Here is a 17,059-nt window from a genome sequence, read left to right as displayed (position 1 = left end):
GGACGATGAAAAAGTGCTGGAGAGAGAGAGTGGCGATAGTTGTGCAACATTGTGAGTGTCCTTAATGCCACTGAATACACTCTTGAAAATGGTTAAAATGGTAAATTTTATGTTATGTTTATTTTACCGCAATAATAAAAGAATACATTATGGCAATATTTTATTCATTTTCTAAAATAAAGTGCACACATAACTGTACCAGCTTTAGACAAGAGCCTTCATTTTTATGTTTTATTTTCTCATCCTCTTCCACATCAATATATATTCTTCCCAATGCATATTCTATTTTACAATCTGTTTTCTCACTTAACATTATATCAATAAAAGTTTACATATTTTTACATAGATCTCATAATGCTTAATCCTTTTGATATACCATTTAAACATCCAATTTATTGTTAGACATTTTTTCACAGTATTTTTCATAGCGTGATTTTGCCATCATGAATTTGAAATAGCGTCGAGGAAATCTTTGGGCATATTGTCCTTTGTTTCTCTTGAATTATATTGTTAGTATAATTCCCTAGATTGCAAAATCAAAATATATAGAACACAATAAATTGTCACTACTTTCAATAGCAGCAATGCCTTCTTAAACAGAACATATAGAACATGATTTAAACTCTTCTGGATCATTTGGGCATTTTCATGAACCTCCATTTTTATATGGTGCCCATGGGGACTATTGGCATATATGGGTGGTTGTACCTTCCCGCACTGCTGGTGTTAGGAGTCATTTAAGGACTGTGGCCTTTTCTTTTTGTTGGTCTTGCTTTATTTCCTCTCAGTCTGTTTTGCTGCTTGTGATCTGTTGCTTTGTTTTATACAAATCCATGTGGATAAGAGCCTGAAATCTTGATAGTGATTTTACAGGTTTTCTGCAGAGCATCAAGTATGCTGGGTTTGCCAGCAACATTTTTCTTCACTAACCAGCTTCTTTAATATGCTCTGAATTCCAGACGGCTCTAATTGCCCAAAGTTTAACCTGTCAGTGAGGGAGATGTTACTCCAGCAATTTTATCGCTGAGGGATTTAAAGTGTGATCTAAAAGTATGGTGTGAGACTGCAGCTACATAATTTCATACCGTTCTCAAGTCTCTCTATTTTGCGTTACTTGTTTTGTGAGGCCTCAGTTGACTTGAGTCTTGTCACATGCCCAATTCTTGAACTAATGATGGAATCAATTCCACCAGCAGCACGTAAACTGAGAGTGATGAAGGGTGGTCTCCCAGAGGGGAATCCAGATATGGTTAACAGAAGAATGAATAAATGCCGGGTGGCAAAATCAGCAGATATTTATATCGTGTCTTCCTCTTGCTTCTGTGGGATTTTCAAACTCTTGTTTTGTTGAAACACATTTTCAGCTAACTCTCTTCATATCTGAAAATGTCATCCTTTGGCTCCTATATATATTTGACAATTTGTATGAGCATAGAATTCCAGGTTGCAAATCACTCCCTTTCAGAATATTAAAGATATTGCTTTACTGTGTGCTAGCATCCAGTGTCTCTAGGCTATTTTAATCCCTTTGTAGGTAAGCTTTATTTTTTCAGTATCTGAAAGCTCTTAAGAGCTTCTTTTCATTCTTTGTGTTCTTAAAACTGTTCAGGATCTTTTTTATTCATTGCACTGAACACACAGTGCATGTTTAAGCTGAAATCACATGTTTTTCGTGCTAGGGAATCCTAGAATTTCACAGTACTGTTGAACTTTTTACTTTAGCAATCATATTTTTAATCTTAAAACTCTTTCATTTCTCTGATAGTTCTTGTTTCAAATATTCTCTTCCTCTCTTGTGGACTTGCTATCTTCTTAAACCTCTTAAATTTCTTTAAAAAAAATTTTTTTTTCCCTAGTCTCTGAGTTACGTAACTGCTCTTTCTTCTGTATTTCTCTGGTGTATTTTTTCCTTGCATCTTTACACTCTTCTCTGAATGTTTCCTTCCCAAGGACAGACGGTGATGAGGCTGTGCTCCTTGCTTCTCTCTGCTGTTCTCAATCCATTACTTCCAGCCCCTTTGGGGCTCATTCTCTCCACATACATCACATTCTCCCTGTTCCCCTTAGTGTCACCTACCAATTTCATAGTCATTTCCCCACGTGCACAAAAGATTTAGCTGCTGATTCATCCCAACTCTCACCACTGTTCATGACAATTTCATCATCCGATGGACAATCCGTACAACTGCATCTCAGTGGGTTCTCTGGCTTCTGGCGCCCTCATCTCCTATACGAAGATTGTAGAAATTAGTGAAGGGGTCTCTAGTGTTTCATTATTAATGGGCTATTTGTTTGGTAGAGAGATTTTTTTTTATCATGCTAAGAAAGTATCTTTCCATTTTTTTTAAATTAAAACTTCTCTAAATAAACAAAACTAATATTATTTTATTAAATTCCTTCTGGCACATGATATCTAGATGATCTTATGGTTGTTGATGCTCCCTGAGGGCCATTGTTGATGCAATGTATCATTTTAGTTGATATCCTAATGTGGAAATATCCTTGAGTTTGCGAAGTGATAATTCAGTCTTAGGGAGGGCAGTTAAGAAGTCTTATGTTTTCTAAATTACTCAAAACTTCCTTTTTTTCACTCTTCTTCTGCCCTACCTCTCCCTGACCCACCCCTCCATGGCAGGCTCCTCCATTAAGAATATGCCTTTTGGGTCCGCACGGCTCTGGCAAAACTGTCTGTGGACGACAGCTGGCAGAAAAACTGGGCATTTTCCACATTCAGTTTGAAGAGTTTCTTCAAGAAAAACTAATGCTCAAAACTGAGAAGAAAATTGGACCTGGATTTGAGGAAGATTCTGAGGAAGAACAACTTGCAAGACAAGAACTTGAAGAGCTGGCAAGTCAGGCCAACATTACGATTGAGGAAGAAAACACCAAGAAGCCGGTAGTAATATTAATACTCTCTTGGCAGATATTTGTGCTTACAGGCATTACTTTTGGGAAGTAAAATATAAGCGGTTTCTAAGAAGAAGAAGAAATAACCCGTGAAAGTCATTTAAGAATCATCCTCCCCATGTGTTAAATAAAGATTTTATTGCTCATCTAGAACATAAAATACTGAGTTTTACATGACTGCAAGAAAAATTGGAAAAGCTTTCCCTGACAAGACTGTTGTACAGCATTTATTTGGGACTATGTTATTTGATTTGATATGTCTGACCTAGAATATAAGATTTTCCATTATTATGTTCTTGGTTTTCTATCAAATATCATAAAAGTCTGCCCCAACGCGAGTAGAGATCTCAAAATTTTAAATTCCAATGATGCCTCAGAAGAAAGTTTGTATGTGTTTCTTAGGTGGTTTCTATCTGGGGTTGTAAAGAGAAAGTTCTTAATTCTAACTCACTTTTTAACCAATTCTCGTATAGCAAGACCCTTTTCTTCTCAAATGCTCCCCCGTAAATGGACGCAGGTACAGATTGTATTCCAGATGACTACCTGGCTGGCCCATCCTTTAATCAAGATCTAGGTTGAATAATTTTAAGAGAGATGACAAAAGTCAGTTAAGCCTTATAGGTGTGTGGTATAGACTGAACAAGGTTTTAGCAAAAAGTGATGAGACAGATATCCTGAGACCATGTATGAAAATCAATCATGCTCATCACTGGTAACTCCCCTTAGCTACAGTAGATATAATTTAATACTTAAAACCGTATTAAACATTAGTTTAAAGAAAATTTTTAAATGTTCACAAGCAATGGTATAAAAAAATGACCTGAGAAAAAGAGGTCTTATCCTAATCAACTATGTAAAGATAGTATTATTTATTAATATGGAATTTTAAATTTGGGGGGTTTCTTTTCTGATTCTTGTTTTTAGCCTCCAGAAGTACAACTTACAGATGAAGAAGAAACAATCCGAGCAAGTCTAATGGAAAATGAGCCATTGCCTCCCGAAATTCTTGAAGTAATTCTTTCTGAGTGGTGGCTTCAAGAACCAATACGGTATCTTAATTGATATTAGATTATACATTTACTGACTTTTATTTGCATTATTATTAAATGTTAAAAATGCAATCCAACACAAATTTAAGAATTTTCTCCTTTATACTGGTGTAAATTGGTGATTCTACACATTAAAAACATCTAGAGAATTGTTTTAAAAATACTGATACCGGAGTCCCCACCCCAGAACAATTGAATCAATATCTCTAGGAGTGTGAGATTGGGACCCAGCCATCGGTATTTTTGGGGAGCTCCCCAGGTGATTCTAATGTGTAGTCGAGGTGGAGAACTCATGTTCTAAACCCATGTGTGCTAGTGATGGACTGGAGTCTTCCTTGTAGCCTTTTAACAATTACAATTAAGACCACTTAATAGCTGTCCATAGTGTTATCCCTTTGCCAAAAGCCATGAACGAGCCTGACCCCAGACAGGACAAGCTTAAGACTCTCCAGGTCAGGTCACCAGAGTTTAAAACTTCCCCTCGATTTCCTAACCAGAATCTCTTGCCCTGGAATCCACCAGAAGAAAGTGAAATGGTATTTATAGTACTGATAACAGCAAACACTTATATGGAACTTACTATGTGCCAGGTACTATTCTACTCTATCTCATTCATATCCATTTACTTAATCCTTACAACTACCCTATGGGATAGAAACCTTTATTATCTCGTTTTGGAGATAAGGAAACTATATCATAGAGAATTCAAATAACTGGCCATTCCCCGTGCTTCCCTGGGCACTCTCGTTTGCTTAGTCCCTGGCCTAAATGAGTGAGGGGGATTGTTACTCGTCAGCTTTGATTTTAATTTTCTCTTCCTTCAATTAGATCAATAGTTATAGTACACATACGCAGGTTGCCTGCAACACATGGGTTGTTCTTCATTAATTTAGCTCCGGACCTCACACTATACATTAAAAAAAAAAAAAAGCATATCGATTGAAGAATTGAAAGTAAAAAGTGAAATGGTAAAAGCCTAAATAAAATAGCTGAATATTATGGCAACCATTAAAATTTATTATAATAAAGAATTTGTAATACCATGAGAAATGTTATTATATAATGTTAAGTTTGAAAAAGTAAATGCAAAATCATTTATAGAATGATAGATGTACATATGAAGAACAAACTGTAAAGAAACAAAACAACATGTCAATAACCTCTGGGATATAAGATTATGGATAACTTTGTCTTTTTTATTCTTTTCTCTTATTTTCCAATTTTTCTATGGTGGGATTTGTTGCTTTTATAATCAGGAAAAGATTGAACACATTTTAAAAAGGCTATTGCATTAGTCCTGGAGAAACATAATGAGAGCCTGAACTAAGGTGTAATGGTAGAAATAGAAATGTGGGTACAGAAGATGGCATGCCAGGACTTAGCTATTATGCGTAAGAAGTAAGAGAATTGAGGGAGGGGTGCAAATGCCTGTGAAGTTTGGCACCTGAGTACTAGTGAGTCAGAAGGAAGAGCAGAGTGAAGGTGTAACAGTGGTCTGATTTTTGACAGTATGATGCATATGTAATTCCTGAAGGACACTCAGATGGAGAAACTAAGCAGCTTTTTGAAAATTCTGAATCAAAACTGAGAAGAGAGGTTGGGTGTAGAGATAAAGGTTTTTAAGTCATTGACAAAGAAATGACAGCTGGAACCATAGGAATGAAACAGTTCCTCCCAGAAGAGATTGTGCTGAAGGCATCTCTAAAGAAAAGGACACATATCTTACAGCCAATCTATGGAAAGTTGCCCGTTTAATAAGATGGGAAACATCTTTAAATGTCAGTTAAGGGCTGAAACTCTCAAATGCTCATGAAAGCCTTGTTCAAATTAAGAAGAAAACATGTTTAAATGTAAACATTTAAAACAAACCAAATTTTAGGTAAACAAGATAAACTCTTATTCAAAAGGGGACCAATATTGACTCTCTCAACTAAACAGAGCCAAGATCTCAAAGCCTGATTGTTTTATAAGTACTCCACAATGAAAACGTGTTAACATTCCAATTATTTTCCTGATCCTTAAAGTTTCATCATACTTGGGCAAGTCTGAAAATCCTATTTGAATATAATCATCTTACACATATGAGCCAGGATACATATATTAATAATTGCCGGGGCCAGCCCAGTGGCGCGGCAGTTAAGTGCACACATTCCGCTTCAGCGGCCCAGGGTTCACCGGTTCAGATCCCGGGTGTGGACATGGCACTGCTTGGCAAGCCATGCTGTGGTGGGCGCCCCACATATAAAGTAGAGGAAGATGGGCATGGATGTTAGCTCAGGGCCAGTCTTCCTCAGCAAAAAGAGGAGGATTGGCGGCAGTTAGCTCAGGGCTAATCTTCTTCAAAAAAAAATTGTCATTGGTTATAGGGGGACCCGGGGAAGAGGGTATGAATTGTCTCATGAAAGAAAGCATTATTAGAAGAAAAACTACTAAATGACGAAGATTCCCTCTAAAGGTGAGCTGGCCAAGCATACTCTTTACATAAAAAGTGATTCACTCGTTAGGCTGGGCATTCCTCCCAAGCAGAGAATTTATTTTCTCTTAATTTTTCATCAAATATTAAGATTATTTACAATTAAAGAGAACTTGTCTGTGCTATAAATATAAGTATAAAACATTATAATTTTAATCTAATTCAATATATTTGGGAGAAGAAACACCATGTTTACACAAGTAGAAATATTAAAAAAAAGATACCACAGTAAACTTTTTAAACTATTCATCACACATCTTATATAAAGTTGATTTATCAATGCTTTTTTCATTTTTAAGTTAATATTTATAATATAATATTTGAAGCAAATAAAGTAAATAATGAAATTTCCACCTAGTTCCACAGGTTTTATATTAGATGGTTTCCCTCGGTATCCTGATGAGGCCCAGTTTCTGGGGGAACATGGATTTTTCCCGGATGCTGCTGTTATTATACAAGTTGATGATCAAGATATTTCTGAACGCCTCCTTCCTTCCCAAATGGAAAAGTGGAAACAGAAACAAAAGAAGAAATTAGACAGGAAAAAACTCATCAAAGAAATAAAGGCAAAAATCAAGGTATGTATCCAGTACAAAAGCATGGGAGTAAATTTGTTCAGCATCTATTCAATTTATAAAATGGTCTTTACAAAAATATTGTTTCCTGATTTTAATATCACAATCAATATGAAAATACTTTTCATCAATTATTAAGACTATTTATAATTAAAAAGTTAAGAATTATTTGAGGCCTATGTGATTATCAATGTGTTAATGTTTCTCTCTCCAAATAGAATTAAAGTTAGTGGTAGCACCAGAGGATCCTTATAACAGATCCAGGAGCAAAGTGCAAGAGGCAACCAGTGGAGCAGATCTGGAAACACAAAGAATTAAAATTTTCAGTGGCTTTTTCACCAGCTCCTGGAATGATGCCACCATCCATTAAGGCCATGTTAGCCTATAGTGAAATAAATCCCGATATTAGCTTAGAGCGTCTTTTCTAAAACTGTAGTCTGAGGAGAATTCATAAAGTGTTCAAAAGTTTCACAGGGAACCCAGAAATTCCACTCCTAAGAATCTAACAGAAATGAAAACATGTCCATATAAAAATTTGTATATGAATGTTCATAACAGCATTAGTCATAATAGCTAAAGAGTGGAAACAACCTAATGTCCATCAACTGATGAATGGATAAGCAAAACATGGTAGACATTCAGAGAGGGTGCCCTGGGTTCCAGTCCAAGATGGTGACATAGGAACCTCCTGAACTCACCTTCTCCCACGGACATCCTGAATCTACAGCTACACGCGAAGTAATTTGCTCTAAAAGAAATCTAGAGACTAGCTGAGTGACTCCACACATTGAGTAAATGAGAAAATACCCACAGCACCCACATCAAAACAGCTGCTGCCTGAGGGTCCAGCTCCCAATCAGTGTGTGCTGACTGGATCCTCTCCACTAGGTCACTGACAGAGCGTGGCACTCCCTCACCCACGGGGAGAACAAAGAAGACGTCTTGGACAATCACAAAGATTTGAGAGACAGCCAAGAGCTCGGACCAGGCTGATGGATAAGGTTCACCTCCTACACAGACTACTCCCTCAAGGCTGGGAGAGGTGGCTGTTTTATCTAATGTGCAGGCACCAACACAGAGTGAAAGAAAATGAAGAAACAAAGGAATGTGTTTCAAACAAAAGAACAAGGTAACACTCCAGAAACAGACCTTATTGAAATGGGGATAAGTCATTTACCTAATAAAGAGTTCAAAATAATGGTCATAAACATGCTCACCAGTGTCAGGTGAACAGTGCACGAGCAAAGTGAGAATTTCAACAGAGATAGCAAATATAAGAAAGTATCAAACAGAAATCACTGAGCTAAGGAACAACTGAACTGGAAAACTTAACAGATGGGTTCAATAGCAGACTAGACACAGAGATTAATGGAACAGAATAGAGAGCCCAGAAATAATTCCACACATAAGCATCAATTAATTTACAACAAAGGAGCCAAGACTATACAATGGGGAAATAATAGTCTCTTCAGTAAATGGTGGTGGGAAAACCTGGCGGCCATATGCAAAAGAATGAAACTGGACCACCATCTTACACTATACAAAAAATCAACTCAAAATGGATTAAAGACTTGAATGTAAGACCTGAAACCATAAAACTCCTACAAGAAAACATAAGGGGTAAGCTCCTTGACATCAGTCTTGATGATGATTTTTTTTGGATTTGACACCTAAAGCAAAAACAAACCAGTGGGACTATGTCAAATTAAAAAGCTTCTGCACAGCAAGGGAAACCATTAACAAAATGAAAAGGTAACCTACAGAACGGGAGAAGACGTTTGGAAATAATGTATCTGATTAGGAGTTAAAATCCAAAATATATAAAGAACTCACACAACTCAATATCAAAAAACAAACAATTTGGGGCCAGCCCGGTGGCACAGCAGTTAAGTTCACACATTCTGCTTCAGCAGCCCAGGGTTCACCGGTTCGGATCTCAGGTGCAGACCTGCACACTGTTTGGCAAGCCATGATGAGGCAGGCGTCCCACATATACAGTAGAGGAAGATGGGCATGGATGTTAGCTCAGGGCCAGTCTTCCTCAGCAAAAAAAAAAGAGGATTGGTAGGCAGATGTTAGCTCAGGGCTAATCTTCCTCAAAACAAACAAACAAAAAAACCCAAGCAATTCAGTTAAGTAATGTACAGATGAACTGAATAGACATTTTTCCGAAGAAGACATACAAATGGCCAATAGGGTACATGAGAAAAACCAATAGTTTCACTAATCATCAGGGAAATACAAATCAAAACCACAATGAGATATCACCTTACACTTGTTAGAATGGCTATCATCAACAGACAAGAAATACCAAATGTTGGCGAGGATGTGGAGAAAGGGAACCCTGATGCACTGCTGGTGGGAATGTAAATTGGTGCAGCCACTATGGAAAACAGTATGGAGGTTCCTCAAAACATTACAAATAGAACAACCACATGATCCAGCAATTCCACTTCAGGGTACACATCCAAAGGAAATGAAAACAGCACATTGAAGAGAGACCTGCGCTCCCATGTTCACTGCAACATCATTCACAGTAGCCAAAATCTGGAAACAACCTAAATGTCTGTCAACAAATGATTGGATAAAGAAGATGTGGTGTATATATATGCAATTAAATATTACTCAGGCATGAGAAAGAAGAAAAGCCTGGTGTTTACAAGAGCATGGGTGAACCTTGAGAGCATTATGCTAAGTCAAATAAGCCGATACAGAAAGACAAATACTACACAGTATCACTTAAATGTAGAATCTTAAAAAAAAAAAATCAAACTCATAGAAACAGAGGGTAGAAGAGTAGTTGCCAGGGGCCAGAAGGTGGGATAAATAGGGAGAGGTTGGCAAAAGGATACAAACTTTCAGCTATAAGGTGAGCAAGATCTGAGGGTCTAATGTACAATGTGGGGACTATAGTTGATAACACTCTATTGAATAATTGAAATTTGCGGAGAGAGTAGAACTTATGTGTTGTCACCAAAAAAAAAAAAAGATAAATATGTAAAATGAGGGATATGTTAATAACTAAATGGGAGGAATCTCTTCACAATGTATATGTATATCAAATCATCATGGAGTATACTTTAAATATCTTACAATTTTATAAAGCTAAATAAGTGGAATAGTACTCAATATTTAAATATAAATATATAAATATAATGGAATAGTACTCAATATTTAAAAAGAATGAACTATTGATACATTCATCCAACCTACTACATGGGTGAATATCAAAATCATTGTCCTGAGTGAAAGAAGACAGGCAGAAAAGTACATACTATATGATTCATTCCATTTATATGACATGTCTTGAAAGGGAAAATCCATAGATCTGGCCTCGGGTAGAAAGAATGGGGCTTTCAAATCTGGAACTAGGAAGACCAAGATGCAACATAGAGCAGTGTTAAATTATCTGAAGGGCTTCCATGCTGAAGAGAGCTTGTGGTTGTTCCATGTGGCCACAAGGGTAGGAACTACCGTTGATCGGAGGAAGGTAAAGGGAGACGTATTTCATTATTGGTAAGACTTTCCTAAAGAACCAAGGCTGAAGGCGGTGAGCTACTTGTCAATAGGTAAGCATACACTGAATAGACATTTGGCAAGGATAGTATGGAAGAAAGCTCTCTGTAGTGTCAGAGAGTTAATCAGTTAATTCCAATTCTGAGATACTGTGACTTAAATTATTTAAAACATTCTCACAACTTGATATTCATGAAATTATAGACAGCCAAAGTGTTAAAAACCGTGAAGTTCCTCTTTCACTGCTGAGACACAGTTGTCAAGTTCTTCTCATCTTGGGGTTAACTGGAGGAAATCCCTTCAAGGGCGCTGCCATCCCTCCCTCTGCTCCACCACACTGAGGTTGCGTGTCCCAGGCCATCCCTGTGCCATGCAAAATCAGGCAAGCCAAGCTGTCAGCTGTCCAAGAACCATGGAAGTAAGGAGAGATGTGGACAGATACCCTTCTTCACATTGTTCTTGATGACAGTCTTCCCTTTTCTGCTGCCCGACCTCTCCGAAGAAAATGGACCAAAGTGTCTGCCAGCAAGAGGCTTTGTAAGCTTAAGAATGGAAAAGAGAAGAAGGCACGCCAGAGCCCATTGCGTGTTACCTCACTGTGGGACTTGGCACCTCTGGACGGGCGCTGACACAGAGCTCTCTGTGATGGTGGAAATGGTCTGTATCTTCACTGTCCAATACAGCAGCCATTAGCCACACATGTAGCTATTGAGCACTTGAAATGGGCTTAGTCAGGCTGAGAAAGCAAATGTTCAATTTTATTTAATTTTGATATAAATAGCCACAAGTGGCTGGTAGCTACCATATTGGACAGAGCATCTCTGGGGCAATGAAGCTCCAACCTAGACATTCCATACCCTTAGAATTTTCAGGATAGGGAACAGGACAGAGCAGGTTTCAGGAGCTAGTTTATAACCTCATGCATTTGCTCCTTCTTTTCACACACACCATGCTGCCCTGGTTCAGATCCCTCTCAGCTCACACCCAGCGCTCCTACAGTGACCTCCTAATCATCCTTCCTGGCTTCATCCCTGGGCCCTCCAGGCCATCCTTCTGGCTACCTCCAGACTGATCTTCCTAAAAGTCTATTTTGATCAAGCCACCCATTAAGGTCTGAACTCCTTAGTCTGACATTTAAAGCTCTCCCAATCTTGTTCCAAACCCTCTTTCTAACTTTCTCAGTTGGAACAAATACAAACCCTCCTCCTCAACACCCAACATACCATATGCTTTTCTATTCCCTTATCTGGGAGCTTCTGACTCCATCCTCACACTAGCCATGTGGCATTACATGAGTTAAACCCTCCGATTTTGTTATCTCCCCTTTACAGGGGGATAATACTGTCTGCCTTGCAGTGTGTTTTGAGCAGAAAATGAAAGACTATATATTGCAATGCTCAGAACAGTGATGGCACCTGGCAGACATAGAATAATTAGTTAAAATTCCCTGACCACTACTTATTTGAGTGAAAGGATCAGAGGAAAAATAGACTCAGAGTATGTATGTGTGTTACTGTGTATGCTTTGCATTTCTTTGAGGTGTATACAGTGGTTTCTGTGTATGTTATGAAAACACAAAGGAGACTGTTTTCACAACTCTACAGTTAAAGCACCTATGGTAAACTCTGGTTTAAAAAAACGAAATATGGGGCCGGCCCCATGGCCAAGTGGTTAAGTTCTCACGCTCGACTGTGGTGGCCCAGGGTTTCACCCGTTCGGATCCTGGGCACGGACATGGTACCGCTCATCAGGCCATGCTGAGGCGGCGTCCCACATGCCACAACTAGAAGGACCTGCAGCTAAGATATACAACTATGCACCAGGGTGGATTTGGGGAGATAAAGCAGTAAAACAAAAAAAAGATTGGCAACAGTTGTTAGCTCAGGTGCCAATCTTAAAAAAAACAAAAAAGGAAATAATAAGAGCTTTTGTAAACTCTTACCCTCTAAAGAGCTACAGAATCTCTCTGGGGGCTCAAAAACTAAATGAATTTGATTCCATTCAGTTTTATAATTCTATCTACCAATATTTCTTGAATGTCAGAAAAACATAAATTCTCTGGAATATATACTCAGTAATTGCCAGATAAAAGCAACAGGCTCCTGTTGGCCAAGACCAGAGCCCCGGGGGTATGTCTGTAGCCACTACTCTGATCTCCCAGGATTTAAAGGGACACCAGTTCGAGAGTCCCGAGCTAATAAGCTTCGAAACCCAAAGGGTGCTGATTAATTTTCATGTAAACTTGGGGGCCGTATCAATGGATCCATTGCAGTAGATTTGGAGGCCTCTAGAAAGCCTGGAGGACCACCCATCCACCATGTCTGTGAACATATCCAAAGTACCTGCACTTTCCTTATATGTTTATGTATTTTTAGATTTTTTAGCCTATTCCATTTTAATAGTATGATAAAAAATTCTCATTTTCAACAAATTGTCTCCAAGTATTTTCCTATTTCTCCACATATAAAATCCACCTCTCCACCTAAAGCAAACAAATAAGTAATAAATTTTGAAAAGGAGTTCTAAAATTTGTTGAAAGAGCGACTGACCCCAAGTGCTCTTTATCCCTCAGGAGGGAAATAGCCGACCGAGAGATCCAGAGGTACAAAGATGTAAGTAACATGATTACCACCATCACATACTTTTCTGGAAAGCTCACCATCATTCCATCCAAATGGTATTCCCACTTTGGGAAAAAATATTAATACATAGAAAGTAATTTTATCATTATTCGTTAAAGGTTTTAAATGTCTTTTTCCTTAACAGGATGATATGATTTCTAAAAGAAGGGCTGAACTTATAGCAGAGAGAGAGAAAAACAAGAAAGGGGAGGTAAGTAAATAAAAAATTTTTTAAAGCAGTACACCCATATATATATATATATATATATATATATATATATATATATATATACTTTAAATCTCAATAATATAAAATAAAAAGATGCATAGAGAAAAGTCTTAAAGGAAATACACAGAGTTTATGTACAAGTAGTGAGATTATATATCATTTTCATTTTCTTTATACTTTTTGGTATTCCATAGCTGTTTACAACGACCTTTCATTATTTTTACAATCAGAAAAGTGAACTTTTTCAAAGGAAAGAAAACCACTCAAGATGCTCAAATAATCTAATACAAAATATAATACTACATTAAACTCTGCTTCAGTTGGATTTTCATTTTTGGTTTTCACACTTCAGTCCATGCCACAGGAAGACAGGCTGGGAGCTTGGGAATGCGGTCTAGACAGACAGCCTGTGAAGTTGTGCTAGCATTAAAATAGAGATGATGTGGAGATAAAGCACGGAACGGGGCAGAGCCTGTGAACTCTGAGAGTCGTATACTGTGCCAGATGCTCAGTGCAGCTCCTCTTCATTTGTTGATCTTTTTAAAAAGATGAACCTTGAAGATCATGGATTTTGTTTTGTTTACAGAGAAGCTATTCCCAGTTGACCTACGTCACCCAAATGCTACAGCCAAGCAATCAAGGGTGCAGAAATTGAAGAGCCGGTGTGACGAGACAAGCTAGTTCTATAAAGGCCCTGAGGCTCATATTTATACATCAGCTTAAAGTAACCCTTGTAACCAAGGCAAACGATAGGATCGCCCCTGCCCTCTTCCATTTCCTCTGGTTTAAGGCATCCTCGTAACATCTTTTCAGGGCTGATCCCCCCATAATCAGAATTCCATCTGTATAAAAATGTTCAACCCAACAAGGGAAAGGAGAAAAGAAAAATAACAGAAAATACAGCTTGCTACACATGCAAGCATGTATCCCCTGGTGTGGATGTGTATGTACAGAGGACTAGTGATACAATGCGACTATAACTGTGGGTCAAAAGGTTGCAGAAGAGGGACCACAACAATGTTTCTTTGTCCAAAGTATTTACAACCAGAAGTAGACCTAAGACCTTTAACTGAGAAAGTTTGGGCACCATCTGAGGAACAAGAAGCCTCTTCTTCACTATTTAACTTGGTCTACATCCATTCATTCAGACGGTCCGTCAGCACTCACAGCGCGCCTGACACCATTTCCGTTACTGGAGGATCAGCCATGAATGCAATTATATATAAATTAATAGTTACGCATAAGTTAGTTTATAATTTTTCCATTTGTTAATATTAGAATGGTGGGATTTCTTATTTTCATTCAAAGATTCAATATTCTATCTTATAAATTAAATAGGGTTTTGTAAGTTAGCCCTCCTGAGGCTTCATCTTTTATAAAATTGGCTATACATCGCACACAATTAGTATATAAAAACTGACTTTTGGAAGACAATTTCTGAGATTTTTCATGAATTAAAGGTTAAAAGTGTGCAGTGATTTTTTTCAACTCCTTTCTTGGGAATTTTATAGGCTATGTCTGCTGTTGCCTCAGACAAAGAAAGAATAAACAAGGTGTAACATCTCAAGGATCACTTAATGTGATTGTTATAATCGGTTAATGTGACATCCTGGTCCAGTCCATCCTGACTCCACATAGACCCTGGAGCTTGCTTTCATGAACAGAACCAGCCGCCTTATTATTTGCCTCTTTGAGCAGAATATGCAGCTCCATGACTCACCTTTTTATAACTAATTGGGCAACCATATGCGGATAAAGCCCTTCCCTGGTTTGTCTTCTCACCCTTAACAAAAATCATTGCCATTACTGTCTGAATTTTTAGCAGCAGATAAAACACTTTTAACATGAGAAATCACTTCCAAGTCTCAAGGGGACCACTTGCATGAATTTCATAGGAAAATGTCGCCATCTGGTGGAATTTTAGTCTCCAGGTGTGACGAAAGAATATTCTACACTCCAACCCCTTCATGTCGAGATTTTCCTGGTATACCTCCAACTCCTCAAAGACCTTGCTTCTCCTCCTACTGCTCGCTTCAGACTCCTGGCTCTCTTCCTGTCCACTGGCTCCTTCTCTGGTGCCCGGGTCTCTTCTATCAAGTGTTGGGTAGCCACAGGCAGGAGAAAGCCAGGACAAGCCAGGACAAGCCAGGACGGGGAGCCAGGACAGCAAGTAAGCAGAACTGTTAAGAGACACTGCCCGAGTGAATGGTTGACACACATGCATACCCTAAGTACTGAGAGGAAGCCAAAGTCAGGGTCCAAATGAGGTTGAAACAAGGTTCAAGACCAAGTACCAGGCCAAGACCATCCCCAACACATTCTAGGGAGAAGGCAAAGTGTATAGCCCCAAAGGTCTATGTGCAGAGGGCTTTTGGGGATGGAACAGCAAGCAAAAGTGTGCGTGGGGCATGCAGGCTGGGGATTAAGTTTCAAGGCACTGAACCATACAGTTTAGAATAGGGTCTCAAATCCAGAATGAGAAGCAACCTCACTTCCCAGTGTAAGAAGAGTATCTAGTGTCTGAGTGACATGCGTCTGTACTGGGAAGGGCCTTGGAACTCTGACAGCTCCCTTGCTTCTCCTTCTTCCGTGTCTTCATTTCTTCTCTCATTTCCTCCCCAACAGTAAGCATTCTGACGATGCTCTCCATCGCTCTCCTGACGTAGCCTACATCTCCAGATGTAGCCTACTTCCTACCTTCCCCTACCAATAGAAAGTTATGAGACAGCTTACCCCAAATCTAGCCCTATTTCTCTGAAACTATGACTTCTATTTGTTTTCTGTTTGTCCCCTCTGTTTTCTGTTTCCCCTTTCCAGCTCCTCTGGGATTATTTGAACAATTATTATTTATTATTTGGATTATTTTAGAAATCCATTTTAATTCTCCATTGGCTTTTTAGTTATACCTCTATGTATTTTTTAGTGGTTGCTCTCAAATTACATATACATCCTTAGCTTTTCACATTCTACTTAGAGTCAATATTATCCCACGTGATATTTTAGAAACCTTGTGACTGCGTAAGTCCATTTACTCCCACCCCCACTCCCCCTACATTATTTATGCTCTAGTTGTTGGGTTTTACAATGAAATACATTATAAATATTACATTTCTCCACAAGAAAAATTTACAGTTTTTGTTTTAAACAGTCATATGTATTTTAAATAAATCCTCTTTTGCGTGTGTCCAGATATTGACCATTTCTGATGTTCTTCATTCATTCCGCTGGCATGGTGGAAACCAGATGGATGGGAAAAGGATGTCAGCTGAATTGTTTTCCTGTACTGTTTTTCTCTGGCTGCTTTCAAGATTTTCTCTGTATCTTTGCTTTTCACTCGTTTGATTATAATATGCTTGCATGTCATTTTCTTCATATTTATATAGTTTGGGGTTCACTAAGGTTCTTTAATCTGTAAATTTATGTCTTTCACTAAATTTGGGGAAACTTTGCACATTGTTTCTTCAAATATTTTTCTGACCCATTTGCTGTCTGTCTTCTTCTGAAAATCAGTTACATGTAGGTTAGATCTTTCATGGTTGTTCCACATGTCCCCGGAGCTGTTAATTTACTCAGTCTTTTTTCTCCATCTTCTTCAAGTTGGATAATTTCTATTGGTCTATCTTCAAATTCACTGATTCTTCCCTGTCATTTCTATTCTACTATTGAGCCCACTCTACATTTTTTAAAAT

At 38.2% G+C, this 17,059-nt stretch overlaps 1 protein-coding gene across 7 annotated transcripts in view; it reads left to right on the top strand.

Moving 5' to 3' along the window:
• AK9 (adenylate kinase 9) overlaps positions 1-17,059 on the top strand; it is a 125,459-nt gene that overhangs the window by 82,299 nt on the left and 26,101 nt on the right. For all 7 annotated transcript variants that reach the window (XR_002810940.2, XM_070225404.1, XM_070225402.1 and 4 more), the window contains 4 exons: positions 2,636-2,896; positions 3,832-3,956; positions 6,788-7,007; positions 13,287-13,352. Coding sequence is in view for 6 of the 7 variants with exons in the window: in XM_070225404.1 (XP_070081505.1) it covers positions 2,636-2,896; positions 3,832-3,956; positions 6,788-7,007; positions 13,287-13,352 (672 nt within the window). In the remaining variant the exon portion in view is untranslated. The remainder of the gene's footprint in view (positions 1-2,635; positions 2,897-3,831; positions 3,957-6,787; positions 7,008-13,286; positions 13,353-17,059) is intronic.

The sequence above is a fragment of the Equus caballus genome, chromosome 10, assembly GCF_041296265.1.
Source record: "Equus caballus isolate H_3958 breed thoroughbred chromosome 10, TB-T2T, whole genome shotgun sequence".
In the NCBI taxonomy this organism is placed as follows: domain Eukaryota; kingdom Metazoa; phylum Chordata; class Mammalia; order Perissodactyla; family Equidae; genus Equus; species Equus caballus.
This window is presented reverse-complemented; position numbering and strand designations above follow the sequence as displayed.